General features: G+C 41.7%; 1 protein-coding gene across 2 annotated transcripts; it reads left to right on the top strand.

Annotated features, from left to right (window-relative positions):
• Window positions 1–552: 552 nt before the first annotated feature.
• Window positions 553–21,464, top strand: map2k7 (mitogen-activated protein kinase kinase 7). 2 transcript variants are annotated; one of them, XM_085161515.1, is made up of 12 exons: window positions 554–770; window positions 2,889–2,936; window positions 6,997–7,141; window positions 7,507–7,573; window positions 9,290–9,403; window positions 10,767–10,886; window positions 11,069–11,176; window positions 11,264–11,443; window positions 12,063–12,143; window positions 12,845–12,987; window positions 13,338–13,383; window positions 13,502–21,464. In XM_085161515.1, exons 1-12 carry the CDS (start codon window positions 647–649, stop codon window positions 13,643–13,645), a joined length of 1,320 nt encoding a protein of 439 aa, XP_085017641.1. In that variant the 5' UTR covers window positions 554–646; the 3' UTR covers window positions 13,646–21,464. The 2 variants fall into 2 exon arrangements, with proteins under 2 accessions (XP_085017640.1, XP_085017641.1); XM_085161514.1 differs by lacking the exon at window positions 2,889–2,936 and having other exon boundaries at window positions 553–770.
• Window positions 21,465–26,638: the final 5,174 nt, after the last annotated feature.

Below are 26,638 nucleotides of genomic sequence, written 5' to 3'. Positions count from 1 at the left end.
ATGTGTGGAACCTTATTGTGTGATTTTTATATCTAAGATACTCTGAACACTTTATATTAGATTGGATTGATGTTCATTTCTTGCATAGAGGGGTGGAAGTACTGAAAACAACTGCTGTAACAATAAGGATGTTGTACATACTATAAAATCCTAGTGTAATCTACCTGTTCAGCAGCATTCGACTGGAACCCGGTCTAGTCTCACTACCAGTTTTAAACCTTCCCTTTCAGTCTTGCTGCTACAAATTATACTGAAATTAACACCTAAACGTGCATTTTGTGCACGTCCTAAAATGCAGACAAACTCTGATTTCTGCTTGCTGCCCAGTAACTGATTTTTTTTTTCCAAGCCTGAAAATGGGTAATTAACTGGTAATTGCTACCAAGAATATTTGTTTTTAGCAGTATTAGGGTATAAATTATGATTTTCTTTAGGTGGGCACCAAAAATCTATGGGGGAAAAAGAATGAGTGTGGCAGTGGGTCTTTAGGACACATGTGTTGCTGCAGCGTTTGTGTGCGCGCGCGCGTGTGTTGTGTGTATATGTGTGTGTCAGTCAGTCAGTCAGTCAGTGTGCTGCCGGCCTGCCTGCCAGAGAGGGGAGTCGAGAGCTCTGCTGGGAACTACATGGTGCTCAATTTTTCAAGATGTCGTCGCTGGAACAGAGGCTGTCGCGAATCGAAGAGAAACTAAAGCAGGAGAATGAAGAAGCTCGCCGGAGAATCGACCTCAACATCGACATGAGTCCACAGCGGTCACGACCGAGGCCGAGTGAGTGTCCACTGGGGAGGACCGGGGTGTCGGTAACGGCCAGAATAGCAGGGGGAAAGATCGGAGCTGCGGGGCCGGAGAGCGGGGGGAGAGGAGAGGAGCGGAATGAAGGAGTCGGGGCTGTTATGCTGCTGCTACCTTCATGCTAACAGGCTAGCTACATAAACAAACACAGACTCAGGCTGGCCCGCTTATTTTATTGCCAAATTAATAATTAAATAAGTGGGACATTTTCTGTAGTGAGTAACGTAAAGGAAAAGTATACAAACCGAAGCGATGTTACGAAACATCTTGCCGGTAGACGTGTCCCTGAATCTGTTTTGATTGTCCTGTCAAGCATGCTAAGCTAGCAGGCTAGCAGACTCTCTGATAGTCTGTGGCGGGGCCCAGCGTCAGAAAATGTAATGCAGTTTCAGTTTGCGCATGAAAAGCTGTGGTCCTGCCAGTCAGCCGCAGAGCATCTATACACTCTTAAAACCTGCAAGCGGTACATTTGATCGTGATTTTTGCCATAGACTTTGTTTTAGTTGCCATTTTGATCTTGACGAAACATGCTAATTTGAGCAGGCTAAATAACGCTAGCTCTGGATGCGATAACTTAACGTAGGTTACGGCTTGGCTGCTGTGGCAAACACTGGTGCGACGTAACAAATCTTGTGAAAATTGAGATTTGTCGCACATATATTGAATGAAGCGCTCCACGGGTGTTAGTGGACACAAACTCGGTGTCACAGGAGCTGGTGTTAGCAGTGATGTTGGGGCCCTTTCAGGCGAAAAGTCAAGCAGCAGGGAGGTCTGCAGCCTGCCTCTGCTGTGGTTTACACACCAAAGCTCTTCATTATCTTTACATTCTTACCAGCAGACTTTCAAAGTGTTAGCAATCTGAACCCCTTATCATTTTTTTCTGCAGATCTTGTTGTCCGTTCATTAGGTTCGAGACCACAAACCTTTTTCCTCCTGTTATTTGAATTGTTTGTTATGAAGTTGATTATGTTGTCACAAAGAGAGTGAATGGGTTAAATCCGAAGTTTTTTCTTATTGTTGAAATCTCATTTGAAGTCTACAACCTGCTAAAAATGTGCTCCCGTGGATTCAAATCCTGGTGATAAAGGTCATTTCTGCGAGATTAAAGCTTCATTTATTGCCAAAAAAGGTGCAAAATTGGCTTTTTTTCCACCTTGTGTTATTACATGAAAAGTCTGATTGCCTCCCAGATTGACTCCATTAGAATAACTTGTTTTAACTTTGGCGTCATTAATGTCTAATGAAACCATGCAAAACTTAGCCCATCATGACACTTTTCCAACACAACAGGCCCTCTGTGCTTTTTGATCCACCTTATTTTCTTGATAGCGTCACAAATGCAGGCAATGGTCACATAAAAATTGACTGAATAACAACAATAACTGTTTAAAAACTACAACAAGATAAGTGTTATCCCCACTCTGTATTGACTGGAGATAAAATGTTCTTTTCTACAGAATTAGGATGCACCAGTCTAATATCTGGACAAAATATCGAAATATGATTCCTCCAGTGTTTAAATACTGCGGTTTTCCGGTTTAGGCAAAAACGGTAAAATCACCCACCAATGTGTACTTAAGGGCCCGTACCTCAGAGTATTTACTGAATGACGGTCAAATTTTGCATGGCTTCAGTAAATGCACTAAAATTACTGTATAAGGACAAAAACAGCTGATTATGAGGAGGCCGGATGGAACTTTTTTTCGGATTTGACTGGTTTCATATGAAGTGACACAGTAAGCTACTGACCCACTTTTTCTTGAACCTTCAATACGTGGCCTTATTTTAAATCCTGGGAAAAGAGTGCCACAGAAAATATGAGAAACACTATGATTCATTAATGTGCAATGTAATTGATTTTAGTCTTCATGAGATTGATAGACAATAAGAAAAAGTTCAATTTAAGTTTAAACCACTCAAGATATGTTGTGAAGAAATGAGCGAGTGACGTGTGTGTGTGTGGTGGGGTGAGGTTTTTTTGTTTGTTTGTTTTGGAGGGATTTTTATGATTTGTGTGTGTGCAAAGATGTGCGATTGTCTCAGTAGAACACTGCAGTAATGTGCGTGTGTGTGTATTTTCTTTCCTCCGTCTAGTCATCGTGATCCAGCTCAGTCCTGCTCCAGCCCCTTCCCAGCGTGCAGGTATCATTCAGTCCATCGCTCTCTCTGCCACTGCACCCCCCCACCTTACCAACACCTTTGTCCTCCATTGCATCATCCACTCCCTCCTCCTTCATCTTCTCTCTTTCTTGTTTTTTGTTTTTAATATTTCACACTTCTTTAGACCTATAAGACAAGAATAACTTTGGCTGCTCCTCACATTCTCAATAGTTTTCTTCGTTCTGGTCCTGCAAGTAAAGCCTAAAAAACACCTCGATACCACGACTTTCTCCACGTTTCTCTTAACATCCAGTTTAATTTAGAGGTTGAATGGATAGGGCTATGGTGAGAAATATGATACTGTATTTACAAATGATAGCTAGTGTTGTTTTGTCTAGGCAGACTAGAATAGACTTTGAATAACTCCATAAAAGTAACTTATGTGAAAGATATGGATTACCATCAGCAGGCCAGCATATAAGCATCCAGTTTTATTTCCTACTCAATAAGGATGCACCGATCATACAATCTAAATATTGGATAATGGTGATAATACTGTGATCCAACAAGACAATGCTTTTTTTTTCTCTAACCATTGTTGTCATTGTTAAGTCTCACACTTGTGTGGAAGCTTTTCCTGGACTTCATACAAAGAATCGTGTTTTCTGTCATCTCTGTTGAAGCAACTTTCAGCAGCTCTCTTATTCACAAGGGATGGTGGGTGGCTCCACATATTTGATTTGGTAGACTTTTACTGTGATTACTCTTCCTGACGTGAGTTCAAACCAGGGATCAACTCCATACAGTCATTTCACTTCACTTGTATCCTGACATCCAACACGGGTTTGTGAGGAGCGATAAAAGGAGGTGCGCTTGGACTGAGAGAAGGAAAGGACAACTGTAAATGAGAGCTATGCACAGTAGCCTGTGATTCTTACAGTGAGCTAGCGCAGATAAATTGGAAAAGCTGGATCGGTGCGTCCCTGCTTCGTGTGGTCATTCTACAGCGGAATCAGTTTAATCCACGTTTATGAATCCAGCGCTGTTATTTTATCCCGGCAGTCATTTACACCTCCTCTACACTCACATCATCCCTCCATCTTTCCATCTCTGCTCCTCCCTCTGTGTGAATGCGTGTCAGTGGCAGGGAAGTGTTGGTATGTGTTAATGTTCACTGTGTGTGTGTGGACATGTGTCGGATGATTAACCTGTGTTTCGCTGGAGGCAGAGAATCACGGTGCATGTGGCTTTTTTTGCACGGCACGATGTTTTTTTTTGTTTTTGTTTTTGTTTTTTGGGGGGGTTGTGTTTTGTTTGACACAGTCTCTAATCCAGCATCCCCACTGGTCCGCCTGCAGGAGTGCTGCGAGCACTCCGGCCTCCCTCTCCCTCTCTCTCTGTTTTCTTTGTGTGTCGACTGAAGACTTGACTTCCTGTCCAAGAGTGACTGTCTGTCTGACTTCCAGCCTCAGTCTGTGCTATGCAGTTTTGGCCGAATCTCTTCTGTCTCTCTCACATCGGATCGTTTGATGTTGTGTGTTTTCTCATCTTCTGGCACCCTCCCCTTCCTTTTGCAGCGGCACTGTGTGAGCAGGAGGCGGTGTAGCAGTGCCTGCGAGTATCTGTGTTTGTGCGTCTCTCCCTTCCCTCGCTCTGTCTGCTCATCAATCCTCCCATCCGTCCATCTGGAGCCAGTCGAACTGTGGAGATGCAATTTGTGCCAAAGACCGCCTGAATTCTCCTTTCTTGTTACACTAACCCCCTCCTCTCCTTCACTAACTGGTTCTCCCCTTACAGGCTTCATTCATACAGGTGACTCACGGATCCAAACGCCCACTGGCTCTCTACAAAAAAGATCCAAATCGTATTAACAACAACACTGCATGGTCCTTGAGATACGTTGCATACTGGTTGCAAACCTTTAAGACGATGGGAGATTGCTGTTAACCTGTCTGTAATAATATTTACGTTCAGGGTGGTCAGTGCAGCTGCTGACTTTCTGTCTGAGAATTTGGTGCATGACCGGTACTAATACTACTGCAGATTGTTTCTTCCTGAAATTCTTTAACACGTCTATTATTGAAGGATGAGTTTGTGCTTGTTTTGCATATGAACCTGATATTACACGGCTGGTGGTGTTTTAACATGTCTTGAATGCATGATTTGGACCCATCTTTATAAAGGGCTAGAAGCATCTGGTATTCACTGTTTTGATTTCCTTTGCAGCCAAACCACACCTACAGCGCTTTAACAGTTTAACCAAAATATTGTAAAATCGTCTGCAGTTTTTTAAATTTATCAAAAGAAAAATAAGATGAAATGTGGCTTCTCATTTGTATTTGCTCTCACTAATCATTCATGTGTTTTAGTCCCCCTTCAAGCCAGGAAAAGTTAAATAGTGCTGCCTGGCTTTATTTAAATAATAGTCCTTATATTTGATACTACAGTCTGTCGCCTTATTTTATTTATTTTTGGTCATGTTTTAGGTTTTCTTTCCTGCAGTTGGTTTTATTGTTAAGATTAGTGGTGCAACGGATCAGAAATCTCACGGTTCGGATCGGATCGCGGTTTTAAGTCACGGATCGGATCAATTTTTGGATCCGCGAAAAAAGACAAAAATTGAACATTTAATTATTTACTTATTGAAGTATTTTTTGCCTGTTTAAAAACATTCAACTCTAGTCTCATTCCACGCAATTATTAAAAAAAATTATGGTACAATATAAGGCAGTATAGTATAGTAGTATCTACCACTCAATTCAATTCAATTTTATTTATAAAGCGCCAAATCACAGCAACAGTTACCTCAAGGCGCTTTATATTGTAAGGTAGACCCTACAATAATACATACCGCTTCTATCGCACTCCGCTGTGATATAATGAGCTGTCACGGTCACGTAGCTTTCCGTTGCCCTGGAGCTCCACCCATTTGGAGTAGTTAGGGCAACAGAAGATGCCTGGGACAGTTCAGCCAGAACTTTAAACTTTTCCTGCTCATACATGCTCATACATACACGCAACAGGATATCATAGTGTGGCTCAAGCACGTTCATCATAGTTTAAACCCCTTGTTTTGCACAAAGGAATACGGCCTCCCGTCTGCAGCCAAACACCCTAATAGCTTTTGTAATAGCTTTAGCCCGGTCGGACTGGGCAGCAAAGGGCTGCTTAAATACAGCAAACTCCTCTGCTCCTCCACTTGGACCACTAGCACTGGCCATAACTATCACTTGACAGACCCACCACGCCACCATACACATACTTTTTTTTTTCTTCTTTTTCACATCTTCGGATGTGCATGCCGAACCGTGGAGTGGGATCGGTTCGGATTATGGATCAACCGTGATCCGTTGCACCACTAATTAAGATAAGTCAGTACTTGATAAAATCTGAAATTGCTGGCAATCTAAGGACACATTAAATATGTGCTTCCTCATTACACGGTTGACCCCCTGGTTCAGGTTTTCCTTTGCAGCGCAGGCTAATTAACAACCTCTTTTGGGGCAGGGGTTTGTGCTTGTGCTGTTTCCCGCTAGATCGCTTCGTTCTAAGATCTCAGCGGCCGCTGTAATGAGTAAAATACTTTCATATTCAAAATCGCAGCCTGAAGCGGTAAAAATGAAACCCGTGTTGTAATGAACTTGTAGTTTTCCCCTTAAAAACAAACTGTGACTCCCAAACTGTGCATTAAATCTGTTCAGTTTCTCTCTGTCTGAGAATAGTGCTCTGAGATAACCATCCTGTTTGTTTTAACGTTGGGTCAGGACATCAGCGGAACCAAAACAAAGCTGTAACACTCAAGGAGGAGGGGAAAGAAAAAAAAAAAAACAAGTTCCAGTAATGGCTAAATGATGTGCAGGATCTAGGTCATAGCGATGTAATGAGCAAACTCTTTGACCTCAGCAAGCATCATATCTTTCTTTTATTGTGCAGAGAACAGTCAGAATACCAGATTTAGGGGATGAGATTAAAAACGCCACATTATTGCCTTCTTTACTGGTGGTCAGCAGCTTTAAGTAGCAACCATCCCTTTAAGCAACAGTACCATCATCATCCATCTTCTCCTTTCAGGGTCTAATTTTTCATATCCCCTCTACCCCAGCGCTCCAGCTGCCCCTGGCTAACGATGGAGGCAGCCGTTCGTCATCTTCAGAGAGCTCGCCTCAGCACCACCCGTACCCCAGCCGCCCACGACACATGCTAACCCTGCCCACGCCTCCGTATGGCCTACAGAAGAGCCTAGAGAAGTGCGTTCACATTTTAAACGTGCTGTTCTGATTACAAGGAAAAAAGCATTTACAGGTTTTACTGTGTCCTCGTGGTCCTATAATGAATGGTAATGGTTTTGATTAAAAAATCAGTAACCTTTCTTGGAGTATCCCAGTTCTCACATTAATTTGTAAGACAAAGAAGGAACACAGAGAGTAGATGCACACTCTGTGACAGGTCATGATGTTGTGTGTTATGGATCTACATGCAGAGTGTGGGTGAAAGAGACGCTCAGTAATCCACTCCATTTATGAGTCAGGTCTCTCATCTGGCAGCGTAGGTTGTACGCACTTCCTGTTGCATTTCCTGACACTGATTTATTTTCCTTTTTGTCCCCCTGCAGTGCAGAGATTGACCAGAAATTGCAGGAGATCATGAAACAGACGGGTTATTTGAAGATCGACGGGCAGGTGAGACACGTAGTTACAGAAGTGAAACTAAGGACGCAGACGTGGTGTGGCTTTTGCTTTGTGTCTCTGTGAGCTGACGCTTTTTAGCAAACTCTGTCTGTGCAACCAAACCTCAACGCTCAATCTTCTTCCAAAACAATAAAAAAAATGTTTTTAAAAATAGCGTCTGGCACTCAGGCGTGAATCAAACTATAATTGTGACCTCTGTTACCCCCCCAAAGATTTATATCCTGTTAACGGGCCTGGTTAGTTGTACTACAGAGAAAGTAGGAAAATAATAAATAGTAAATGGACTGGTTTTTATATAGCACTCAAGTACTCTACTTGAGTGCTCATAGGGCTTTAATCAGTGTGTCTCATTCACATAAGCACATTTTTCTACATCTGAGTACACACACTTACTCCCAACGTGTTTACCAAAAATACTTTGTCATGCAGACTGGAATAGGCAGGGATCAAACTGCAAACCTTCCAAGTAGTAGATAATTTGCTCTACGACAGCTTCCAGCACCTGGTATTCCCACTTTCAATAGGAACCAAGCCCAAACCTATTATTTCAGGGTGGTATAGCTGGCTAACTGGCTAACAATATACAGAAATTAAGCCAGACGTATTTGTTAGTTGTGGTGCGGTATACTTACAGGTTACATGGTGTGTTTTTGTACGCACGCTCTCTCCGGGTTCTCCGGCTTCCTCCCAGGTCCAAAGACGTGCTCTTAGTCAACAAGGTGCTGGAAACCTTCAAGATTTTGGTCCATGTTGACGTGACAGCGTCACACATTTGCTGCAGATTTGTCAGCTGCAGGTCTGTGATGTAAATCTCCACAATATCCCAGAGGTCCTCTATTGAGACCTTGTGACTCTGGAGGTCGTTTGAGTACACTGAAAGAAACCAGTTTGAGATGATTTAAAGTGGTCTGTAATGTCACAGGGCCTGTCTGGCATCCAAAACCATGCCATGTTCAAAATCCACCCAATTCTCCATTCTGATGCTCAGTTTGAACTTCAGCTGGTTGTCTTGAGCATGTTTACATTCCTAAGTGCTGCCGTGTGATTGGCTGATTAGAAATGTCATGAAGGAGCAGTTGAAGAGGTCCACCTAATAAATTGTCTGAGTGTATTTTAGTGTCTGTTCTGTCTGTTCCAGTAAGCACAGAGAACTGTGTTAAATCGGCGCCACGTCCAGCATGTTCTTGGGCCTTGCACAGACAACAAACAGAGCATCATGCGCACCAGCAACAACCTTGGCATATCTGCTGTTTGCTGAATAATGTCTGGCCTTGTTTAGTTTGTGTGTTTTTTCTCCCTCTTCCAGCCTTCAGGTCTAGTTTCATACCGAGTGCCAGTCGGAGTTTGAAGATGCTTGAGAAAATTATATGACTCATTACTGCTCTCCAGATTGTTTGTTCTTCTTCTCATTAGCCCAAAGGCTCTGCTACATAATGCACTCAGTGAGCTGTCACTCACTGCAGCACAGTCAACAGTGACTTATTTTTAACAAAGCAAGGCAATTACGCATCTTCTCGCTGTGTGCTGCTATTCTTTAGCCTTGGCTGATCCACAGATCCAAGCGTTTGTTCTCAAGTATCACAGAGCAGTTCACTGTTGCTGCATGATGCAGAAAGTCTTCAGGTTGTTAAAGAGTTTGTATTTGTATTGTTTTAACATTTGAATCACTAAAATACTTGAAACACGGAGTCTGAAATGTTGTTTCAGCGGTATCCAGCAGAGGTAACAGACCTGTTCAGCGAGGGGGAGATCGGCAGCGGGACTTGTGGACAAGTCTTCAAAGTGCGATTCAAGAAGACGGGCCATGTCATTGCGGTCAAAGTAAGATAGTTGTTTTGTTTGTTTGTTTTAAATGGGCAAAAAAGAAAAAACAAACCAAAAAAATTCAAAACTGATCAAAATTAAACACTATACAAACAAATATTGCATTTGTCTTTGCAAGACTTGATGATAATGCAATAAATGGAGAAGGAGGCGATGTAGGATTTTGAAATTCTTACCATTATGTATGTATGTGTAAAATCTCAGACAAGTTTGAATCCTGGTGACTTTCGCTTCAACATCAAGGTTTTTACAGTATTTCTGGTGGCTCATGAAGGGGTTTGGGTGAAGAGCTCAGCATAAGAGTGAAGCTGGGACCCAGCCCCGGATGAGGATAGGTGGATGGACACACCTGGTTCATCACATCACTTCATAATGTAGTTGTACTCATTTGTTTTGTTCCCCATTGTATGAAAGTTAAAGGCACAGGAAATTACTTTAAAGTGTTTGCAACTGCGGATAAAAATAGATTTTTGATGACATTATCATACTGTGTGAAATTTATAATGGTGACATTTCTAAAATGCTAATGACAGAGGCAGGAAAAGTAGTGATTCGTGAAAGATCCCTGCTTCGACCCCCAGGAGGACACATCTGGCGTAAAAATCAGCCAAGTCAAACATGTGGCGCTTCCCGCTGTGGTGACTCCTCAGCTGCAGTCGTGTTTGTGCTTGTAAACCGTGGAAAATATCTGCACGCTAAACACAATCGTACATAGTTCTGCTGCAGAGCAGATACCCCCGCTTCTCAGAAGTTTTTGGACTAGATTGAAACCACAGCGTTATGGCGGCTTAGCTTAGATGCTGTGAACACTCACATGGACACGTTTATTTGTATTTCCCTTTCTTGGATGGCTGGCCGGCTGAAATGTGGATCCCAGCTCAGTTACTTTGTCCTTTTTTGTATGAACGCCTATATTTAATTTTTTAATCTTGGTTTTTGCAATTTGAATAAAACTGCGCTTCTTAATGTGAGTATTTTTTGGACTAACTGTAGTCCAAACGTGTTTGTCTGCTCATAGTAGATGATGGGAACACACATTCTCTAACTTCAGGTACCATAATCAAAATACTGGGACTAAATCCAAACAGAGAGCCAGAGATTGAAGGCACTCAAGGCTCTGCTCAGTGTAGTTTCACTGTTTTCATTTTCCTTTGTGCTTTAATTGTGAATAGTTTACCAACAGAGGAGCAGTTACAGCCCCTTATAACAAACCCGCTATTAATGAGATCATTTAATTGTAGCCCTTCTGGGATGTTTAATAATTAGGCAGTCAGTCAAAGCACCAGAGGAGCCTTTGTTTTATTAAAGCCTACACTAGGCGTAGTGCCTGTGTTCATTTACGTTGTCTGTGTGTCACCAGCAAATGCGTCGCACGGGAAACAAAGACGAGAACAAGCGGATCTTGATGGACCTGGACGTGGTGCTGAAGAGTCATGACTGCCCTTACATCATCCAGTGCTACGGCGCCATAGTGACCAACGTGGGTGTTCCCAAAATACTTAACTGTTTGTAATCACAGCAATAAAATGATAGTACTGTAACAGTGCAGCCCCAGGTTTATTTTATATATCTGCACCCAGGGTGTTTTTGACTCTCTTATTTTAGTGAACTCTCAAGCTCCCAGACCTTAGCTACTAACTGTGTGTGTGTGTATGTGTGCAGACGGATGTATTCATCGCCATGGAGCTGATGGGAACTTGTGCTGAGAAGCTAAAGAAGAGAATCCAGGGTCCCATCCCAGAGCGAATCCTCGGAAAGATGACAGTGGCAGTAAGTGGCAGGAACACACACAAACCACTCTGCTCCTATGTTTGTTTTTGTTCTTACAGTCTGTGTGTGTATGTGTGTCCTCTGTAGATAGTGAAAGCGTTGCTGTACCTGAAAGAGAAACACGGCGTTATCCACCGGGACGTCAAACCCTCTAACATCCTGTTAGATGCTAAAGGTCAGATTAAACTGTGCGACTTCGGCATCAGCGGACGCCTCGTCGACTCCAAGGCCAAGACCCGCAGCGCCGGCTGTGCTGCCTACATGGCAGTAAGTGAAAACACACATACACACAGTCTAGCTGTTAAGGGGATGTGTGTACACTGCTTAAAAACTTTAAGACACACTTTAGCATCAAGTCGGTTAAGCTTCTGTGATATTGATCTGGTCAGTTAAGTAGCCGAGATGGTTGTTAATTAGTTTCAGTTAATTAGTTATGTTACATTTGAGTCTGATGCCACCAGGCTTCACCTCAGGCTGTCCAGGAGCTGAGTGATGACCTGAACCAGATCTGGGAAGAGATCCCCGAAGGGGGTAGTCTCATTAGTTTACTTTGATTTTTGGGTGTCTTAGAATTCAACCCTGATAACCTGTTATTCCTGCTTTGTTGTGGACAATGCTATGCAGGATAACTTGGTGAGAGTAGAAGATTTTAATAAATCAAGTATAGACGAACTGACTACAAACTAAGTGAGGGAACCACAGAGCAGGTTTAGTGGCGACTGTCACGATGGTGTAAGATAAAGCACAAGACTTGAATGTGTTCAAACTTTGAGAGTGTTTGAGGCTGTGCTTGCAGAAATCCCACTCCACACAATGCACACTCTCGGGACAGCTAACCTTAGTGTTGCCTGTTCTTTTCATTTCTTTTTTTTTCTCGTTCTTGCAGCCTGAAAGAATAGACCCTCCAGATCCCACCAAACCTGACTATGACATCCGGGCAGACGTGTGGAGCCTCGGCATCTCTCTGGTAAGTCTGTCATTTCAGTCTAAGGTGTTGCAGTGACTGTCAGTGGTGCCCTTGGTCGTAATATTTACATCGATGACACTGAAAGACAGTTGCAAAATAAGAACCAAATGGCAGATCCATTCACATTAAAACAGCTGTTTGAATGTGCAGCTGTGATGCATGAGGTGATGCTGCGATAAGATGTGGTAATAACGGCATGTCGCAAATCGACTAACATTTTTAACAAGTGTGGTCATAACTGCATCGGTTTCTAGTGGCTGCGAATACTGGGAGTTAAGTAGGTCAACATTTTGTGTGTGTGCGAAAACTAGAATTGTTCATGTCCAACCGTTTAGATTAGCAAATACGTTTCTATGAGCGGCAAATTATTGTTCTGCTAACATGAAAAAAAACATGCAACGCAACACGAGTGCATAAATTTGACCTGTGATGTTTAAAATTTATAGATTCTCTGTCTTATTACTTATCGTGGGTTTTTTTTGTTGTTTTGTTTTGTTTTTTGTTTTTTTTTGTTTTTTTTAATTGAATATAGTTTGTTATAACCAGATAGGAACGGTTAGCGTTGCGTATTAGTTGACACAAACTGTAATCTAAAAGTTCACTCTTGGGCTCAAAAACCAAAGTACAAAGTGACAGAAATGTTTTTGTTTGTATTTGTAGATCACTTGAGGGCATTAACAGGTTTCTTGTGGTTCTTCCAGGTGGAGTTGGCTACAGGACAGTTTCCCTACAAGAACTGCAAGACAGACTTTGAGGTTCTGACCAAAGTGCTGCAGGAGGACCCTCCTCTACTGCCTCTCGGCATGGGTTTCTCCCTCGACTTCCAGTCCTTTGTCAAAGACTGGTGAGTGAAAATTCCACTGTAAAGCTGGTGCTCACTGATAGCAGTCCACTCTAGAGCCATCATGTGATCAGGGTGATGACTGGACAGCTGTGTCCACATTAAGAGTAAACGTTTCTGTTCTCTCAGGCTTATAATTCATCTGTGTGCACAAATGTGATCATCTGTGGTGCAGTTTGTGTATATTTAAATGGGTGTTTTGTTGTTATTTGTCTTGTATTTCAGTCTTTCTGATCTCTTGTGTACTTCTGTAAAACACATGCCTAATTTTCCTGTAACAAAATGTGCAATAGAAATAATATTGATGCTAAGTTCATAAAGAATTTGCGTAAAATGCATTTATCTCTCTATAGCCTCACAAAGGATCACAGAAAAAGGCCAAAATACCATCAGCTGCTGGTGAGTCGCCATTTTTTTTATTTTTTTTTAATGGTCTACCCAGATCTTTTAAATTACTCACAGCACAACTGTGTAAACTGTGTAAATGCAATATTTATGCTTTTCTCCTCCATTTCAGGAGCATAGTTTCATCCGGCGTTACGAGGTGCTCGACGTAGACGTGGCTGGTTGGTTTCAGGTGGTGATGGATCGTACCGAGTCGCCTCGCAGCAGCCAGTGTTACAGCCATCAGCATCAACTCCACTCGCTCTTCAGTAGGTAGCCTAGCCTCGACCAGCCTGGCGTCAGCTTAGCCGTACGCTAGACTAGCCTAGCTTTAGCTTTGCCAAGCCCAGACTCAGTCTATTCTAGTCTAGACGCCCGCAGCTACGCCAAGCGCTACACCCAATCCCGTCTGTCCATCTGTCCCCTGGGGAAGAAGAGACCTGAAGATCCCACAGAGGAGGGAGGCACGAAGACTCAGTGCGATGGAGCGACAGAGGGATGGATGGCTGACGCAGGTGGTTCTGGTTATTAGGGTGCTGAATCTGGACAGACAGACACGGGGTGGGGGGGGGGGGGGGGGGGGGGGCGATGCACGCTGTAGTGGGTAGTAGTAGGTTTAGACACTGTTAGCGCTCACCACGCTATCATCACAACACAGTGTGTGTTGCAGCCAGACACTCACATACAAACTTTGTGTGTAGCTTGTATATGCTTTTACATTTTCTCCTCTTTTCAGTAGTTTTACACACACACATCTGTCTGTCGCCGACATTGATCCAAGCCATTGGATTCATAAACAGAGTAGTCACTACACACTGGAACAAAGCATCTGCTACTTCAGCAAAAACAAGCCGCTCTTGTACATAAACGATTTAGAGGAAAGAACAAAGTCTGGTGCAATTATGATTCTTCAGGTGTTTCTACCATCACACATTCTCAGGCTGTATCTATATGTAGTGTGTGTGTGTGTGTGTCTGTGTGCGTGTGTATATGTCAGTGTGAGCATTTCTATGTATGGATAACTATAACGACTCACTCACCGGCTTTTAATAGTGAGGTTGTATTTCCTTGTTAATTCACCTTCACACTACAGCTCTAACACACAAATGAGAACAGATTAATCTGTTGGCTGTGCTTTTAATTTGAAAGGCTTTTGTTGTTTTTGTTTTTTTAAATAGCATAATTTTTTTGTGTTGGGGAGAAACAATGAAAAACACTCACAAAAAAATTAGCGTTGCATTTTAGCTTTATAGAAAATAAGTCGTGTATTGTTTTGAAGACGGGTTTTTTTTGGTGATCGATGCGTGCCGCGAGTACATCCACACTGACGTTTTTGTTTTAAAAGGTGTAGTTTTTACTACATGTGCGATGAACATCCACACAGCAAGCGTGACTTTTGAAAATGCAGCTGACCCAGTTTTACTTTGAAAACTCCTGCTGTAGTGGATCGTGCTCCGTAATGTCACCATATTGGCTTTGCAACGACCTCCAGTCTATAGCCCAGGTTCACACACGCACATTTGGCTGTTAACGGGTCTGTAAATTAGGCAGCAGGGTATGATGAGGTACCTTCTGATTGGTCAGACATAAGCTGGAACTTGCAATACTAATCAGGAACTAATCAGAGTTCAGTTTATTTAGGCATTTAAAACACTACAAAAAGCTGCCACGTGTCATTCTTTTATTTGTACTTTCAACAAAAGCAGAAATGTAACTAATTATGAGCCAATTTTAAAACTCCAAACATGCACAAAGTTTGGAAAGACACAAAGAGTGTGGTTTGTAATGGAGAGCCCACTTCCAATCAAGCTGGGTTGTAGTAGACCCTGTGCATGAATGTGAACAGTACAGGGAGAAGCTTGGAAACTGCGACAGTCTCTTGTGTTACATTCAGAAGCCGTCTCGCCTCATTCGTCCAAGCGGAAAAGCTTCTTGCTGTTGGCTTTGTTGCTCTGGAGTATTTTCCTGAAGCTACCGGCCCTCTGCTTCCTGTTTACACTGGCACACTTGTTCACGTTGTATGCGAAATATCAGCGTTATATAGTGTTACAGGCGCGTTTAGTGTAGACGGAGATTTTTAATGAAAAACGCTGTTTTAAAATGAAACGTATTAGTGTGGATGTAGCTTGAACTTCTTCTGGAAGGTTGAAAGATTTAATAAATGTTACAAGAGAGAGAGCAGCTGGGTGATTTTAAAAAATGGGAGCGTTTTTGGGGGTTTTGTACAGAGAATTTAAAAGGTGTAGATCTTATGACCTGTGGAGCATTTCTTTACTTCACTCTCTGTTCGTCTACCTCTTCCTTTTTGTCCACCTCTCTGCCTCCGTAGTGCTCCACAGTGTTCTTAGACCAAAGGCTGCGCGTGGGTTGTTGGCGGAGGCCGAGAGATTTAGATTTGCTCCTGCAAACCTTCAGATATTAAGAATCCACGGAGGAGAGTCTGAGCAGTGCTGGTGTGTTTTTTAGGAAGCTAAAACTGTCAGGCTGGGGCCTGTAATTCCATTTTGTTTATATTGGATCGTTATCCTGTTTTTACCGAGCTTTTGGATAAATATCAATGATTTGCCATTAATTTCTGCTGATTTATCTGAGTAATTTCTTTTCCCCCAATTCTCCTTTTATTCTTCAGCTGCGCAGTGGATTACTGGACTGATTTGGTTTCATTATTATATACTGAGACCAAGAAAGGCAGCAAATTGTTACAGTCAAGATGTAAAAGATGACTAGGAGGTGTAAAAAAGAGGAGTCGTTACCTTTTGCAGAATTACTTTAATTGATTAGGTAAAAAAATCCCCATTCAAAGCTGCTTTTTTTTTTTTTTTCTTTTCACTCCGTTTATTTCTACAAAAGAAAACAGGCTGACCACTGGCACGTGAGTTACAGTTTGAGAACCCAGCTTAAAGGATGTACATATACTGTGTAAACGTCAGTGCAAGTCTACATAGGCCGACTGAGCAGAGCGCTAATATCTCCCTTCTTGCGGGACCACAGCCAAAGCATGATGTTCAGACTACATCCCACAAACACCAAATCACTGCTAGACAGAACAGAGGAGAGGCGATGACGGAGAGGGGGAAACGCGAAGTCATAGAGACGGAGAGGGGTCCGGGAATGTTGTCAAGATGGTAGAAATGAGTGTGGGGTGGGCCAACGTGAGGTGACGAGGAGGATAAAGAAAGCGTGGTGGCAAGTTCAAGGAAAGTCGGAGACAAGCTGAGTGACAGGAAGTAAGTGTAAGAGAGGAAGCAGTTTCACACAGGAGTGCTGAGCTCTGAGGCTAGCTTTTTGTTTGTTTTGGGGGGGTTTTGTAAAGAGCTTTCATGGTGTTACGCCAACCTACCAATTCTGATTTTAGCGATTTAGCTTGTTGCGTTTGTGACGTTTACTGTTCTGTTCGGACTGTTATTTATTTGCATTGCTGCTGCTGCTGCTACTGTTTTTTTTTTTTATTGCGTTAGACGCTGCTGTCACTTCTTTTCCCCAAAGGACGAATATTTTATTCTTGTTCTTTTAAGCCAAATAAGTGAAATAATGCAATGTCGATACACGTGTTACCAAAAAAAGCAAGTCTGAAGAGAGCAAAAGCAAGTGAGAGAAGCTTGGATAGATTAGAGAAGGAAGTGCAGAAAGGTTGGCTTCACGCAAGTACTAACTCACGCCTCACCTCAAATGTACCTCTTGTGTGTATTGAAAGCAGTTAATTGTCATATCCTGATGCCACACTACACACTACTACTCTGTACAGTGTAGATATGATTTGGGGGTTGGGCGGGTCTGTCTGTCTGTCCAGATGCTTTTTGCCACATCCATCCAACACTCTGTCCATCCACTCCTCCATCTGTCTGCAGGTCGCCTGCAAGCTTGACAACCTTGATAGTTCACACCAAAGGTGACCACAACTTAACAAAAAGACGAAAGAGCGTTGCTGTTATCATTATGAGTCTTGTTATTGACATTATAATTGATTACTCTTAGCTATGATTATATATGAAATCTCTCTAGCTAGTGGGAGAGGATGTGTGTGTATGTGTGTGTGTGTGTGGGGGGGGAGTATGTCCCATGTATGTGTCATATACAGTACAGAGGGAGACTGGTGCAATAATACATGACCAGCTGGCTCAAACTCACCGCGGGCCTGGGTCAGGAACTGAGCTCACCTGACTCTTGGCATCACTGAGCACCTGAATGTTAGCCGTTCTGGATAAGCGGTGTCAGACCGCTGCTACACAACTGGCTCTGTTAGCTCTGGGCTTACCGATCTGAGTGTGTCCTCTTCAGTCAAGTTATTGAAGCCGCAAAAAAGGTGTTAAAGGTTAAGAGGTATACCGTTAATGTAAAATGTTAAAAGTGACATATTGTGCTCATTTCTAACTCCATATTTTTAGTAAGAGAATCAACTAGAGTAGCTTTGCACGATTCAGCCCCAGCATAGATTCAGCTTCTAAGCCCCACCTCCTTATAACCATATAAGGAAATATGTTCCGAGCTGACAGATATGTAGGAAAGTGATTATCCAGTGTTACAGTATCTGTGTAATGCAGAAAATAAAGCATAATGGGAATTGGAAGCACATATTTCCTTACTCGGCTAAACTAATCCTGATAATTTAAGAAGACTCATCAACACAAACTGAAATTAATGTTTGATTTATAACCAATATTCTCACACACGGACCTTTTAATGTATTGTGTACAGATGATGCTGCGTCTTTAAAATACACTTATTGATAATTCAGACCCAATTAGAGTCTTTCTTTAGTTTTTATCTGTAGATGCTGATTGATTAGGTTGCTGGTTTGGTAAGCTCGCTCCAAGTTGTTAAATGTTTCTGAATGATGACTCCGGTGTGACCCGATCATGTTAATTAGTCCCAGTTAAAGTTGGGCCAGCTTTGTGATGCAGAAAAACCCGGCTTGATCCTGACTCACTGACCCAGGCCTCTGAGCAGATGTGAGGTGGAGTTGGCCTGACTCCGTTAGTTCAGCCGTTCTCTGGTTTTCATACGGACACCGGATGTGAGCTGGAACAGATTTAAAGTGGTGCACACTTCCATACAATGGGTGAAACCCGCCCCCCCCCCCCCCCCTTTCAAAACTATTATATACAGCCCTGGTTCTGGTGCTCTGCCATCACAGCAGCCTGAGCTCTTCTCATCGGTGCAGTTTCAAATACAAGCTCGGCAGTACACGCCGCACTTCCTATTCAGCGCTCAGTGTTCAAACTGTGCGTGCATGCGTGTGCCTCGGCTAACTTGTGATAAAGCTGGACCCAGTCTCCCGCTGTCGAGGTTCTCTGTTATTAAGCTGACATGTATTTCACAAACACGCGCACACACTTGCCGACCGTGCCGTTGGTGTGCATTTTCACTTGGTTGGCTGACGGTGCCACACACCACCTATAAATCCTGTCACATGTAATTGCTTGTATGTGTGTGTTTGTGTGAGAGTCGGGGGGGGAATTAAACATCTGATTACTAAACTAGACACACACACACACACCCCAAATGTATAAAGTTATCCCATTCTACACAGCAATGCTGGCTACTGCCGATAGTGGCTTTATGTGTATATTAGCTTGTGAGGGAGTCTGTGTGTGCGCGTGTGCGTGTTGTAACCCCATCTGTAAGTAAACCAAATATCATTTTCACTATGCAGTCATTCAAACCATGTCAGCTTGCTTCAGATTTGTTTGTTTTTAAAATTTGTTTTCATCTGGTGAGGTGATGGGGGGAGATGCTTCGTGTACATACAGAGTTGGTATCGATGCATTTTTAATTTTAAATTTTTTTCCCCCCCCTTCTCGAGCTCCACCACCCTCCCACCCTCCTTCCCCGTGTGATTAATATCACCGGCTTCAGCGAGAAAGCAAGAGAGATGTTTTGAATGAGCTGACAAATATTTAAGGAATGTATTTGGGGGGGGGGGGGGTGTCAGACTGGGGTTTGTAGTTTGTTTTTGTCTTTTGTTGTTGGTTTGTTTTTGGGGAGGGGGGAGGTAACAGATCAATGCTGTAAAGTATATCGATTGCATGTTATTGTCACCGCTGTAACTGCCATTGTTTTGTTTTTATTGTTTCTTTGTTTTCTTCCAAGACAATGGTCGGTTGGGACGGGGATGCACAAAACTTTATTCTTATTTATGATTTTTACACGTGTACTCTGTATTTTTGCTTTTGCAACAAAAAAGTTGAATTTTTGTGTAATTAAGAGAATTTGTTTGTTTGTTTTTTTTCCCCCAACATGCTTTTTCACTTCAGACCCGTCACTATGTGTTGAGGAGGAGGAGGAGCTGGATCTTTATTAGCAGACAGTGTTTGTCCTGTTTTCGCCTCGTTCGCGTGCACAGTTTCTCTTTTCAGTTAGCCGCGTGGAGAGTGTGCGTGATGGTTAAGTCTACCAAAAGTCTTTTATTGATGGTGATTATTATTATTATTAGCTTTTATTTTATTTTATTTTTTTATTATCATCACAATTACTATTATTACTGTTTTTATTATTGTTGTTAATATTATTATTATTCAGGGCAAAGATGACACCAAATTGAACAAGGAAATAAGTGGGTGATCGAGAGCGGGGCGGTCCGTCTTTCTAAAGGTTTCTTTTTGTAGGCGAGGTGGAGCAGTTGGTTTTTCCCGTTACGCTGTAGTTGGTCTCTCCACCTTTGTCAAACTGCCACATAAAAGATGACCTCTGAACTCAAAGTCTGATAGTATTTTTTTTTTTTTTTTTTATTATTTTGATTGTTATTATATATTGTTTTCTTTTTGATCAGATATCATGATCAGTTTATTTCTTGTTACCCCAGTTCGGGTCATAAATTGTGTGCTGTTTTTTTTGTTTGTTTTTTGTTTTGGTTTGGGGGTTTTTGTCCCTTCTTTTATTTTATTTTTTATTATTCTTTCTGGTTTGCTCTAGTAGTGAGCTGATGGTAAAACACCAGAGCTTTCTTTTTCTTTTTTAATTGCTGAGACTGTTGTGACTGATGTTGCACTTGTGATGGTTTTATTTTTGTTTTGTGTTGCAGATTGTTGTGCAGACAGGAGGAGAATATTGGGTGTTTTCCTTATTTTCTAAGAGTCACAGCGGTTATTTTCAATCATATAAATCTGTGAGACAGAGCAAGAAGATGATTCAACAGTGTATTTTTCTCACTGGTATTTATTTATTAGTCATTTGTATGTTATTTGTCTTTGTTTTTTATGGTTTTTTTTAATATGTAATGTTTATTTTTATTGTTTTTGTGGAGGGCAAACAGGATACAAGGCAGAGGAGTAGACTCTCTATTGGCATTTTTACCGTCGTGTACAGAAAGCTAAATGTCGTGCTCGATCACCACACTAATGTACAGTCTGCTCGGTAGATTAAAAGTTTATTTTAGAAGAAGAAGAAACATGCAGCACAGTAAAAATCACTCTTTCTGGTTTTAATGTGACTCCCAGATGATTTTGTTTGCTGTTTACCCTCTCAGAAGACCCCATCAGACTCCTCGTGGTTTGGAGCAACTGCATGGTGTGTTTGAGTCAAGTGCTTCGCTAATTATTCACAGTTAAGTTGTTTGAATTTGGATGGTTTTAATCAGTGGATGCCACCCTCAGCGCTGACTTTCTTTAAAAAATGTATAGCTGGTGATAGCTACTTTAGTAGTGGACTGATTGGCTTGTTGTTATGACAGCGAGGTTGGGACATGCCTGCTTTGACAGGGTTTTTTTTGCCTGTTCCTTCTGAATTGTCAGTGTAGACTGCATGATTTTGCTTGTGAGCGTGGTGAGGGGGGTAAGAGGACTGACTTCAAAGGCTTCATTTATGTACACACACACACACACCAATTTATTGTCTTGACCGTTGTATCAGTCAACACAGCTTTACTGCCCATTTCCTTTGTCTTTTTTTTTTTTCTTTTTTGGTTTTTGTTGGTTTGTTTGTTTTGTTTTATCTTTTTGTTTTTAGCTGTATTTCATCCCCCTCCCCAGTGTCATTTCAAATAAAATAAATGCCATTATATTGTGAATACCTCAGGATCTCTTTGGAGTAAAAAAAAAAAAACATAATAAAAGACATAAAAATCAAATAAATAAATAAAAACTCATAAAAAAAAAAAAGTTTGTCTTGTGGTATTTTTCTCTTCTTCGAAATATCCTCACCTGTGTGAGAGTCACGGACAGCTCTTGCATCCTACAATTCCCACAATGCAAGGTAGTCAGAGTGTAGGGTTTGGTTGAGTGTAAAATACCAGCAAAGACAAAATTATTTTCTGATTTATACAAAGCTCAAAAACATCAGCAAGGGTTTGAGCTTCCGCCCGAGAAAGCATCATACCAAAAACACGAAATCCGTTCAGATTTGAGGACAAATAATTATTGATGCTCACAGCGTTTTCAAGTGTCAGAACATGGGTAGGAAGTGAAACATCTCAAAGACTCCGGAAGGTAAACTAGTAAGAGATGTCCCTAAATACCCCAGAAGAACTGCCAAGTCAGAACTTGTAGTCTCAAAGAAGACAGTCACCAGAGCTCTGCACAAGAATGGACCGCGAGGTTGCAGACCAAGAAAATAACTCCACTTCTGCAGAAGAGACACCTTCAACCCAGACTGAAGTACACCAAGGACACCGTCTCCACAGTGAAATACGATGGTGGGAGTATTATGTTGCGGGGATGTTTAAGTAAATCTGGAACTGGGAGTCTCCTCACGATTTTGCAAAGAAATCCTCAACCAGTGAACAGAAAACGTGTTTCTGGGCCATTACTACCTCCAGAACACTAAAGTGAACGTTAACGACTGGCCTGCAGAAAGCCATCAAATTAGCATTTGGGGAAATAATAATTTTCATTTCAATTTTCATTGTTCTGAGTTTACGTACACCTTGCTAGGACTGAACCATCTAACCTTCCTACCTGCCTTAACTCTTCGTGTCATAGATTTAACGAAGCGCCGGAAACATTCCTCTGAGACTTTGGTCCACTGGGATGATAGCATCGCAGTGTCCGCAGATTTATTGGCTGCACATCTGTGATGTGAATCTGCTGTTCTGCCACATCTCAAACAGAAGATAAGACTTTATTAGTTCCACACAGAGCGGATTTACTTCTGTAAGAAAATGTAGCACAAGAAAGAAAAGTGTGTTAAAATTTAATTAAGAAAACTGTAGCAATCATGCACAGAAAGAAATAGACCACAGACAACAGGCAGCAAGAACTGCTACCAAGTATTTGCAGTGCCTGGTAATGAGTGTCTCACTGTGGAGGAATTTCGGCCAACTTTTAATCGCAGAATTGTTTTAATTCCACCTCTGGAGGGTTTTTTTAAGCATGGATGGCCTTTTTAAGGTCATGCCAAAGCATCTCGATTTTATTTAAGTTTGGACTTTGAGCCATTCAAGAGTCATGTATGAGCTCTTGGAGTAATTTTAAAAGGCTGATCACTCCTGTGAAGGTTCAGTGTAGTTCCAAGTTCTCTCCGTTTTTAGATGTCAGTGAACTTTGTCACTTAGGTGTTTCTTTACATTAGAGCGTGGTGTGTTGCATTGAGATTATTTTAGCCTACTTCACTTTGTCAGACAGATTCTGTTTAAGTGATTTTTTTTGGTTAGTGTAGTAATGTTGAACTCTGCTTCCCCCCCCAAAAAAAACGTTTCTAATTCATGACTCCATCTATCTAAAGTGAAGGTAAAAGTGAAGGCAGACACACTTATCCTCTTCTTCTTCCTGTGGCGTCTGCACATTCCCCTCACAAGGAAATTTACCACAATGGCATGCATGACAAGACAGAACAGGACTTGGCATGACTCTGCTTCTGCTCATATGATTAAAAGCTCACACTGAGCAGATCATGCCGAGTACTACGCAGGAATAAACAGAGTAAGATCACCTATCAGTCACTGCTGCGTGACCAATACGTTCTTTGTCTTGATTTCAGAAGTAGAAGAAGCTGCATTGTGATGTAACTACACACTGTGCCCCAAGGAAGCAAAAATAAACCACCAGCATAACGACTGAGTGAGCCGACAGCTCTGGAAACTCTGCAGGCTTGTGCAAAAGGGTTAAAATGTGCTGGAGGTGGAAAGTTTCCCCAAGTTTCACATGATGATGTGTGATAATTATGTGAAAGAAAAATCATTAGTGGTAGCAGTCAGCATTGAACTTTATGAAGTGGAGGTTGAAGCCTCGTGAACATGAATATTCTGTATTTTTATAGAGAAGAAAGGACACAGAAACCCTCAAAGTCAAGACATCTCTGTCGCAACATAAAACAGAATCTTTCTAAAGATATTGTTTTATGACTTGTAATTAATCACAGCACCGTGTGGCTTGAGGCGCTCTTCTTTTCTTTATCCGTTGGTAGAAAAATGTGAGGGAAAGTTAGTGAAACGTGTAAAGACATACATGGAAATAAAGGATGTAAGACAAAATAGAGTGTGTACAACTCTAATTAGCCTGAACTCTCGTAGGTAACTTTCTATTCTTTGTAACTTCTTTAAGTAGTCTTCAGGAAACGTTCTCCAGGCTTCTTGAAGGACATTCAGAGATCTTCTTTGGATGTTGGCTGCCTTTTGTTCTGTTTTCTGTCAATGTGATTGCCACACTGCCTCAATGATGTTGAGGTCCAGGCTCTGGAGGAGGCCAATCCATGACTGATAGTGCTCCATTGTGTGCCTGTGTTTTTTTATTGCACTGAGTGTGCGTTTGGGATCAATGTGATGCTGAAGAATGAAGCCATTGCCAATCAGATGCTTTCCAGATGGTATTGGAAGGTGGATTAAAATCTCACAGTACTTTTCTGGGTTCATAATTAGATTCATCTCTCCATCAGGCCTGATTTTCAGTCCAGGTCTTGTGTAATTAGGCACACCTCAACCTTTGCTCCCCATTTTTCTTCCACTGAGACCATTTCCGATGAGGCTCCATTGAAGAGTAGATGATCAGCTGAAGGAGCGGAGGCAACTCACAGGTCCTGTGTCAGCTCTTTGTTGTTTCTTTCCCCATATCTCTTAACAACAAGACTTTGAGATGCTGATCATTTGCTGTAGATTGTTTTTAGACCCTTCACTTCTTTTGTTGTCCATTTGTCCAGTTTCTGCAATTTTAAGGACACACTTTACACTGTGCCAAGATGTGCCAAATTTTGGGTTAACAGCTGTTTGGGATTGACCTAGTTGTCCAAAAATACTATTTCATCATTTTCTCAGACTCTGTTAAGATTTTCTGTAAATTCAGCCAAAGAAATTTGAACGAACTGTGTGTTTTTGCAGCAGGGTGCTATAGCAACAAAAAGCCTAAAGACACAATTTAATTTTTTTGTTTAGTTTTCTGTTATGTGCAGATACAGCACTGGTTCATCCCTTGGGTTAGGTGACATTTTATGCTTGAAGGATTCACAGATCAGTGTTAGGGGGTCCTAATAAATGACTGGACTAAAAACAAGTGAAAAAGGAAGCAATGTCCAAAGAAAAAGTTGGATGATCTTCAGAAAGCCAGGAGAACCTGCAGAAGATTACAAGAAAATGTGTCTGTTTGGAAGCAAAATATGAAGATATGAAGGATGGCTCGGGACTTTTTCACAGTAAAAATGAATTTATTGACATTGTTTCTTGTTCACAAAGATTTCAGATTTGTTACCAGATCAAAGTCTAAAAGTCTAAAAACAAGAAACAGAAAAATAAATTGTTAATAATGAATTTCACAGTTCTCTGTAATATGTTGTGTGCTGAGTCAGATGTAGTTTACTTAGATGTGGGAATCTTAAAGAGGTTTTTTTCAGAGGTATTTTAATGAAGGCATTTACAGTGAAGGGTTATGTGTAAAACATTTAAGGATTACTTTCATCCACCAGGTGGGACAAATCTATTCACAGTAATCCTAACTTTAAGTGTGTATGCTTAATTTTATTGCCTACAGGTTAAACCAGTTAAAGACACACACACACACACACACACACACCAGTCAGGTATTCATATCTTGTGGGAACATCTAATTGACATAATGGTTTCCCTAACAATAACCCTAAATTTAACCCAATTTAACCATTTCCCTAAAACCACATTTTGAGTCTCAAAAATGCCTTTAACTTGTCCCCACAAGTAAAGTAAACTTCCAACTTTTGGTCCCCACAAAGATATGATTACACACAGCCTGTCTGTTTCGTTCATGCTGCGACCTGCTGCTCCTACATTTTTGCTCATCTTTGATGTGTGTCAGGTCTTTAACAGCAGCGGGATTGGGGCTTGGGGGTAAAGACAGGGCTCGAAACGAAAGTTACACCACAGCGAGACCTCGCAACAATACACCCCGCCTCCTTCCGCCCCTGAGCGCTGCGCCTTCTCTCTTTCTGGAAATCTCTGACCTTATAAGGTAGGAAATTAAACCAGAACCTCATTGGTGAACGGGAGACAAGGTACAGGTAAACGTTTGGCCTTGTTTAGGATGTGCTCGGATGTTTGTGAAAACAGCTCTTGTTTCTATTACTTCAGTTTTCCTTAGAATGTAATTTGTTGTTACAGATAAAAAACACCCTGTCAGAAACACGGTGCAAAGGCCCACTGTGGCTGACACGTCTGCAGTGATAGTGGGGCCAATCAGCTTCCTCTTAAAAAATTAAATGATAAAAACAGGAACACACTTTGTGCACCAAACTTACATGTTAGTTTACATGCGGCAGTCATTAATGACACATGAGAGGTGCCACACATCTAGTCCTGTTGCAGGTACAGACCCAGACTCTGCATCCCCCCGCTCTATAGGGAGCAGTGATCTTGCACCAGTGAACATTTCGACATTCCTCCTCAGAGTCTAACTTACAGTTGTTGATCCTTTTTAAACATTTGAGCACTTCCACATGTTCAATGAGGGTTAGTCCCTGAAAGCCTTTGGTTGTTTTTCCAGTACTGCTGTGGAAGACAACAGGTATTTATTTAAGCTGTGCATTCATTATTGATAGACAATCATATCATGTCAGGAAAAAAACTGACAAGGAACTTAAGTGAGTCATAATTTTAAATTAGTCATTTTTTCATTAGACATAGCTTTTCATAATAAGTGGAGGATGTTAGTGAGTATGGTCTGTCAAACTGTATTTTCCATTTTCTGTTTCATTATCAACATTCGCCGCATCAAAATTGGCATGGTAAACTCTGATCTATGCACTTTTTGTTTGTTTTATAAAAAAAATTTCATCCGGGTTGTAAAATAACAAACCTCTTCCTTTTTGATTCAGAGCGACTCGCAAGTCCGCGTTTTTACGTGGAGCACTTGAACACTTCACCGCGCGAGCAGGGGGC

The sequence above is a fragment of the Neolamprologus multifasciatus genome, chromosome 6 (genome assembly GCF_963576455.1).
Source record: "Neolamprologus multifasciatus chromosome 6, fNeoMul1.2, whole genome shotgun sequence".
Taxonomy (NCBI): domain Eukaryota; kingdom Metazoa; phylum Chordata; class Actinopteri; order Cichliformes; family Cichlidae; genus Neolamprologus; species Neolamprologus multifasciatus.
This window is presented reverse-complemented; position numbering and strand designations above follow the sequence as displayed.

Excerpts from the sequence above, each read along its gene's own strand:
- map2k7 (XM_085161515.1), top strand. The coding sequence starts at position 647 with ATGTCGTCGCTGGAACAGAGGCTGTCGCGAATCGAAGAGAAACTAAAG. Across the intron at positions 12,144-12,844 it reads GGAGCCTCGGCATCTCTCTG|GTGGAGTTGGCTACAGGACA; the intron begins GTAAGTCTGTCA and ends TGGTTCTTCCAG. Across the intron at positions 12,988-13,337 it reads CAGTCCTTTGTCAAAGACTG|CCTCACAAAGGATCACAGAA; the intron begins GTGAGTGAAAAT and ends ATCTCTCTATAG.